At 41.5% G+C, this 7,814-nt stretch overlaps 2 protein-coding genes across 2 annotated transcripts in view; one reads left to right on the plus strand and one right to left on the minus strand.

The window, feature by feature from the left end:
• Positions 1-1,405, minus strand: part of FRA10AC1 (fragile site, folic acid type, rare, fra(10)(q23.3) or fra(10)(q24.2) candidate 1) — a 45,008-nt gene extending 43,603 nt beyond the window's left edge. Inside the window, exons 1-2 of the mRNA XM_009334815.1 lie at positions 1,245-1,405; positions 6-210 (exon numbers count right to left, since the gene is read on the minus strand). Of these exons, the coding sequence (XP_009333090.1) occupies positions 6-210; positions 1,245-1,405 (366 nt within the window). The remainder of the gene's footprint in view (positions 1-5; positions 211-1,244) is intronic.
• A 1,613-nt stretch (positions 1,406-3,018) lies between these two features.
• The window catches only part of LGI1 (leucine-rich, glioma inactivated 1), a 12,838-nt gene continuing 8,042 nt past the window's right edge, over positions 3,019-7,814 (plus strand). The window contains exons 1-2 of the mRNA XM_009334809.1: positions 3,019-3,470; positions 3,850-3,921. Of these exons, the coding sequence (XP_009333084.1) occupies positions 3,280-3,470; positions 3,850-3,921 (263 nt within the window). The 5' untranslated portion in view covers positions 3,019-3,279. The remainder of the gene's footprint in view (positions 3,471-3,849; positions 3,922-7,814) is intronic.

The raw sequence follows: 7,814 nt of genomic DNA on the forward strand, positions 1-7,814 counted from the left end.
GGTACCGAAGCGCGGCCGCAGCGGCAGCCCGAAGCACAGTACATCCCTGCCCGTACTGGAACATGGCCGGCGAGCACCTCCGTTGCACGGCAAGGTGGAGGTTTTTCAGCTAAAATGTTGTCGAACGACGGGAAGCAGAGCGAGTAACGCGAGCCCTCCCGCTGAAAGAAAACTAAATAAATTTTGAATCGCATTGTGCCCGATCGGCACCTGAAACGCCAGCAAAAACAAGCTCTCGATCACCTAGAGGCAGGCGCTCGGATGTGGGCGCAGCAGGCAATCGCCCGCTCCGTTAGCCAGAAAACAAACAGTGGTGGCATAGGTAAAGGGTGAGCCAAATGTTGCAATGACTGGAGAGCAGCTATGCCACTGAAAATCCACGAACCAATTTGTTTTTGAACTACTACATGGCAAGAAACAAGATACTGAGCTTGGCATGAAAGGGCCCTGGAAAATGTGATTTATGCCTCTCTTTTGACAGAGCTGTTATAAATATTCATAATATTTGCAATTTTGGGAAAAGCGGTTGTTTTGGCATGTAGTTTGGAATAGAAGACTAACTTCCAGACGGTTCTCTGCACGGACAAAACCGGAGTCACGTTACTGCCCTGCTGCAGAATGTGCTTTTGTTACTGCAAAACCGCTACGCTGCAAAGTTTTCAGGAGGTTCACAATATGGCTGGAGTATTAACTAAAAAGAAATGCCTAAGTAATTAATGGTGGATTTCAGTGAATGAGCTGAAGGAAATGAAACATGGGGTTACACCATCAATGGCAAAATATTGCCATGGCAATGGGTAGCTTTGCCAGGAATAAACAAACAAACAACAACAGGCCTCTTCTCTTTCAGCAAAAAGTTAGAGAATTTTCTGTTCTCACCTCACCAAAGTCTGTGCTTTTGGACATCTCAGAGGGGAGAAGATAGTGTACCCTACTTATGCAAGTCCCACAAATCCAGCTCCCTTCTCAGTCGTACAATTAGATCATTTCCAGAGCAAGAAGTAACCTTTATACCCAGGGGAAGGCATCAACATTTGCTTTATAATGATTTCAGTGCTTTGGTTACTGTAATTCTGTACCATTTTCCTACAGAAGGTGGAAGGATTCAGAAATAACGCAGCTCTGTGTCATTCCTAGTTGAAGTCAATCCTGCTTCAGGAGAGACTGCTGACAGGGAAGATTTCCTTATGAGCAAAAACATGGGCCCGCACTTAAATTAATAAAGAGCTTTAAAAAAAACACACCGCAGAGAGCGAGGGAGCTGAGAAAGCGCAAGCTGCCCTTTTCCACAGGCACGGGTGCCAGGTGGGGAGCATGCCAATGCACAGGCACCGGAGCCCTCTCCCAGCAGGGCCTTCGGTGGCAGTCCTCTGCCTCTGAAAGCTTTCTGGCCATTTCTCGCCATCCCCAATCCCTCAGAGGATGCAGTCCCACCACCGGGTGTGAGCTCTGCTGGACTCCTCTCAATCCAGGGAGACAGACCTCAGCCACCGCCCAGGCAAGGACTCAGTGATGTTGGGGTCCTGCCTAGTGCCCGCACGCCGAGTTTCTTGCAGTTTTGCAGGCTGTTGTCCACCTTTGCCATCTTCCATGCGTAGCATCTGAAATTCCCACTGGGCACCCATATCTGGGTATGCGGTGGGCCTTGCTGGTGTCGTTCCTGAGGAAGACACACATGGCCTGGTGTTGGTCTTGAGATTTCATGGCCTGTAGAGCAGGAGCAATGGGCCAGAGCCAGGTGGCCATGTGGAATCAAAGGAGGAGTAACCGGCAGTGAAGGGAGATCTTCTGGCTTACAGGTGTCTCCTGGTGAGGAGACAGCACCTACGTGAAGGAGCCAATAGTGAGCATGACTGTATTAAACTGCCATACCGTCGGGTCGACCCTAGTAGACTTTGTGATCTGTGTAACGCAAACAGCGCTGCCAGTCTGACGGGGAACTGTCAAGACCTATTAAAGTTTGCAGAACTCTTCTAATAACAATCCTATATCGGAAAAAATAAAATCATCCCATATGGCTTTACAGCTATTTAGCATTCATTAGTTTTGTCTTACTGTTCTTTATATAATAACACTTATGTACTGCTTAAGTTCCCTATAAAATATTTAATGTAGTTTACTGTAAAGTCTTCAGGCTGAGGACTGTTTCTTACAGAGTATTCATACTGCACCTAGCACTAATTTCAATTGCAGCCTCCAGGCAGTATTGTAAAGATTCATTATTACCATCAAGATCTGTCCCTACCCTGTCACTTTTCAAAGAAGGTCCATTCGTAACTACAGGTTTAACATAGCTGGTGTTTAAATAACAATTTTCTTTTTTCCATCTAAAATGACCAAACTAGTCTGCAAGCAAATAAATTGTTTAACTTGAACTCTTAATTAATGTTGTCCATTTTGAACAGTGCTTGATTCACTTTATTTAACCAGATCAGAAAACATGTAACAAATAAGAATCGTTCTTTTTCTAAAAAAAACCAAACACAAAGCAGTTGGGTTCTATTTTGCATGAGAAAATATTTTGTTTAGGAATGACAGTTGTAGGCATTCTCTCATACATTGTAATATTTTCCATGTGTGGCAGCTTGTTTTGTTTTTCAGTGGTACAAATATGTGTAATAAGGGCTAAGGATAAAAATTAATCTAACAGCTTTTGCAGCAATGCTTTTGATGGTTTCACTCGATTTCATTTTCCTGTGGATACTGCCGTTAGTTCTGCTGCTTGCAATATGCGAAGCATAATTCTCAAAGGTTCACTAGGTTGTAGGGATCCAGTAAGAGATGACTGATTTCTCCCCACACACACATACACTCCACCCCACACCCACTCACCCACCCACCAGCAAAACATAATGCTGTACTATTTTTGGTAACAGGGAAAGGGCCTCCCTGTGAAAACAGAAAGCAGTGTATTTCTCAGTTACATCACTTTGCAATCTAATGCTGTGTTGCGCTCAGTGTTTTTGTGGTGATGCAAGTCTTTTTTTTTTTTTTCTTTTTTTTTTTTTTTTTCCCTTCAGCCGGTTGGATTTTCCCCATCTTACAGCACCTCGCAGGTCTCTTCTCTGAGCAGTACGTTGCCTGAGTGAGTGGAAACATACAGATCAGCTGCAGGTTTCTGTCTACAAAAACAGAGTGAAAGAGAAAGAAAAGGGTTGGGAAAGCAGAGACAAATATTGACCTGGACTTCCAGAAAGACATCCAATGGCTGAATAAAGAACCCCTGTTCATGTTTTGGGATATTCTTTCAACTGGCTGGAACGAGAGCGGATCAAAAGAATGGGAAATGCCAGCAGACCCTGTAGAAGAATTGCTTATTTCTTATGCCTTTTATCTGTGCTTTTGCTGACTGAAGGGAAGAAACCAGTGAAGCCAAAATGTCCTGCCTGGTGTACTTGTACCAAAGATAATGCTTTATGTGAAAATGCCAGATCTATTCCTCGCAGCGTTCCGCCTGATGTTATCTCACTGTAAGGGCTGTAAGCATTTGGTTATTTAATTTATGATTTAAAATTAACTAGGATGTGTGGTGTTTTCAGTGCATACAGAAGGATGCTTGCTGCAGGGAGTACCTCCAGCATTCAGAATCATCAGCTAATGTGTTAAAATTGTGCTGCATCCTTGAATCCTGATTTTTACATCTCTTTCATCTGTCTGTCTGTCTGTGTATGTGCACATATCCCATTTTATACCTTCTTCTATACTACGTGAAACCTGTAACATTCTTTTTTTTTGGTTTGTTTTTTTTTTACTTATATAAATAAATTTCTCTGTGATGACCAGATCAGTATTATAACCACGAATATATGAGACTACATTAATATAAGGTTGTTCTTTTCTTCTTTCCAGATCCTTTGTGAGATCTGCTTTTACTAAAATCCCAGAAGGGAGTTTTTTGCTCACACCATCTCTGCAGCTTCTGTGAGAAATATTTATATGATACAATTTTTGTTATGAAATGTATATGTAACCATAAATATTATAGAAAAGGTCTCAGTATTAATTTTATAAGAAACAGCAAGAGAAGATTCATTAGATGACAAAATATAAGACTTTTTAGCAATTTGAAAGATAGTGCATGTTTAATTTTTTTCAAAGTGTATCTACTTAGTATTTTGCAAGGCTATCTGTTGTCAGTGCTACTTTGAATAATTACATGCTGAAGCTTTCGGTGACAGAACGTGTGTGATCTTTATTATACTTTAATTAACATTACAGTAGGGATTTGAGCATTGCAACAACTATTCTTGTTTCTTTTCTGCAGTCCTGGGGCCTGATCCCCATATAAAGCTGCCCATTTGCAACTCCCATCGACTGTGAGCTCAGAACCCGTCAGATCAGGCCCTTCATTGCAGTGGGACAGGTCCTGAAGTCCCTTTCCATGTAAAATTGCTATTGACTTCTGTGGAAGTTTAGTCACTTCAGTGGGAGTTTTGTCTTCATAGTGCCTGGATTTGACCTTATTTGTTATTTCATGTTCTTTGAAAAAAACCCAAAAAAGTAGTGAAGATTTTCTTCCAATTAAAAAAATTTAAGCAGTTATTTCAAAACCAAATACTGCGATGAGGTATAAGCAGAAAGAGAATATTTTAGGATGTTTAAATATTAGATGCATTTCTATACAGGATTTTTACAGGCTCACAGGCTTTCCTAGAAATGTGGGCACACGATTATATAATTGCGAGCTATACAGAGGTAGAGGGGGTGTAACCTGAACTGTTTATAGTGGATGTGCTGCCAGCCTGACACACACCCAGATTTGTCTCAGAAATCCGGCAAGACAGACTCCCCGATGTGTTCAAAATCAAAATTGGACGCCTGTCCCAGACTGGCTTGCCATGCCCTCTGGATGTGGTCAGAGGTGTAATGTTGGCGTACTGGAGCCCTACGGCTGTTACATTAAACTGCTGGTGCACCGATAGCTGAAGCCCTGACCCTAGCTGTACTCTGCTACCTCAAGTGGAGCTGATAAGGAGGTGCAGACGTACTGTACAATTTTGGATACAGGGTAAATAGGTAAATGCAGTTACTATGGAAACCTAAATGCTTTTCCATGGTGCTTTATTCCGGAGAAGCTTTTCCCAGGTGGTCACAGATCACAAAAGGGACACATTCCACATAATTCCTGCAATGGGCCTTTCAAAGGGAAAAAAAAAAAGAAATAGCAGCATTGGTGGCGCTTGTATCTGAAGAGAGTGAGTAGGACATCATCTCTCTTGGCTACGATGTGCCACCTACACTTAGCAATCTCACTGCTAGGGGAGGCAGAATTGGGTAGGGTGGAGTAAGACAGACACAGTCTTTTTATTTTGAGTTATTACAGTGCCCGGCACAGTGGGGTCTGCGTCTCTGGCAATGGCTTTTGGTGTTTTTAGTAACGGTAATAATTTGCATGATCTGCTGTATACTTCACTGAAACGCACGTTCTAAGCTGCTGCTAATCAATGCTGCAACAAAAGCTCCGACCCCAGAAAGGCAGGTTTTGTTCCATTATGGGCTTCGATGAGAGATCTGTTAAAATGGTGCAAACAATCCACAGATTACTTACTTCTGCTACCTAGCATTTCTAAAAATACTGCTGAACACTTTTCCAGGTATATTTCTAACATGGTAGCTGAGCTGCTTGCCATCTTTGGAAAGTCAGGCTGCTGATCTAAGGCAAATGACTTCTTAAACACAGACCATGGGAGCAGGATTGTATCTGTGGGGCCAGTACTCCAGTTTGTAAGTGGGAAAGAAAAATTTCCACCTTTGGCAGAAGACAGCAAGGGAAATAAGAATATGGAAAACTTGGGTTAATTAAAAATCAAAGTAAGTTTTAGCTTTGCATGATTATAGCTGTATTGGTAGGTTTAATTTAGCCAATAACAAGACTTAGCAACCTATACGTATTTTTACATAATCGTCTCCAGCATTGCATTTTTAGAATCCAAATGTAACTTGGTATCTCCAGTATGCCAGTCACACATTTCTAAGAGTGGAATATATCTGCCACTATTATTATTTGCTACTGTATTTACTGTCATAACGGCAGCGGTCTCTGGAAAAGTCACGGTCTCATTGTGCCAAACACTACTCCTAAGTCCCAGGCCAGGAGAGCTTTTCTTCTTGAATAGTAGGGATGGTATGCTCTGTGCTCTTCATGTGACAACAAAAATACGAAGGATCTACACAGCTACGGTGAAGTGCCAGCAGGAGCGTTCCCTAAATGTCAAGAAAATCTCCTGCACTCGTAATTCTGTGTATCAGCAATGTGCTGAGGGTGCCCTTATAAACTGATGACATGAAAGCCCATAGAAAGAAGGGAGGTAATCATGACACCAGGATCTGTACCTGCTAGCAGCGTACAGTTCCTTCTAAGCAATATAGTCCCTAGCCACAGTGCAGTATCTTCAGCCTCTGTCCCCAGAAATAGCTAGCTGGTGGGTCACAGATCAAGCAAATCTGGTGTTTGAGGTCAGAGAGTGGGAGAAAAGCCACTTTGTGCATCAGATACGCATGATACAGCCATTGGGGGGAGGTACGAGATGGGAGGCAAATGAGCTCACCAAGTGCAAGACCTATGCTATAAGCCTGGCAATCTCTAAAATAGCTATACTATTTAAAGAGATACCACCCTGTTCTTTAAATTACAAGGAGGGTAGAGTGCAGAAAAGGAGAAACTATCCAGTGAAATCACATCAAAAAAGTAAAATTAGTTGCAGGCAGCAGATTTACTAAATTGGTCTTCTGGTTCAGAGATTTTACAAAGACACTTATTTCCTCTAAGAAAGAGAAGTATTAATTGTTTCTAACAAAAAGGAAGAATTTCCTGCTTATATTTTTCATACATATATAGGAACATATTTAAAGTGGAAGAAGCACAGTCTGCAATAGCCAAGTGAGAAAATAAATCAACTGCAATTTATTCTTAATGCAAACTTCAAAATAAGAGATTAACTCATTGACTGTATTAATTCATACTTGGAAATCTTGAATTCCTGAATGCCTAAGAATGTCATAGTAGAAATGTATTTATCCATCAGGTCCAACTGAATAAAATATAGATGTGCATCTAGTATTCCACTGGGGTAAAGTAAAGTTCATCGTACTTGACAATGCCTCACCATATTACGGGTGTGGCAGTCCAGAGCTAATTAAAATGGACAAATGCAAACATGGCTGACAAGCATAAATAAAGCTAGAAAAATCGATGCTAGTCCACTTTTAATGCTTACAAAATTACATAAAATTAAATGTGTTGCTGGTATTTTTACTGCTAGATGGATGAAAAATACATGTACACGCTAAGAGCTATCTTCAGCAGGTATAATGTGGTCTTAAAAATAGTTCTGATTTGAACACTGACTAAATTAAGAGATTTTCCATTTTTTTCTCAGTAACTTCTCAGTACCCTTAGGTCAAATATGCTCACAAGTTTAACTCGTAAGTTAAGGGATTTTCTTGCCCGTCAGTGGTGCAAATTCAACCTGATGTCTGGCTAACCAGCTGGATACTTTCCCTATGTTGTCATCAAAAGTAAGTGTTCTTCAAATCAGTTTAGTCCTCTGTAGTACTTGAACATTTCATTGTCATCCAAGTATGTCTCCAGTGGCGCTTGTACAATCCCATTGTTTTACTGGCATAATAAACCCACGTTTACATCCCACAGAAGTCAATGGAATTTTATCAGATGGTCCCAGTATGCAAAGCAAGGAGTTGCTGGGTCCTTCCCTTTGCACCAGACTATGGTGCAATATGTCAGCCTTATGATCCTGCAGGGCTTGCACAGACAAAACCATGAAACCAGGCAGTGGAAATTTGGCCTACCATGG

Source organism: Pygoscelis adeliae, unplaced genomic scaffold (genome assembly GCF_000699105.1).
Source record: "Pygoscelis adeliae isolate BGI_AS28 unplaced genomic scaffold, ASM69910v1 Scaffold632, whole genome shotgun sequence".
NCBI classification, from domain to species: Eukaryota; Metazoa; Chordata; class Aves; order Sphenisciformes; family Spheniscidae; genus Pygoscelis; species Pygoscelis adeliae.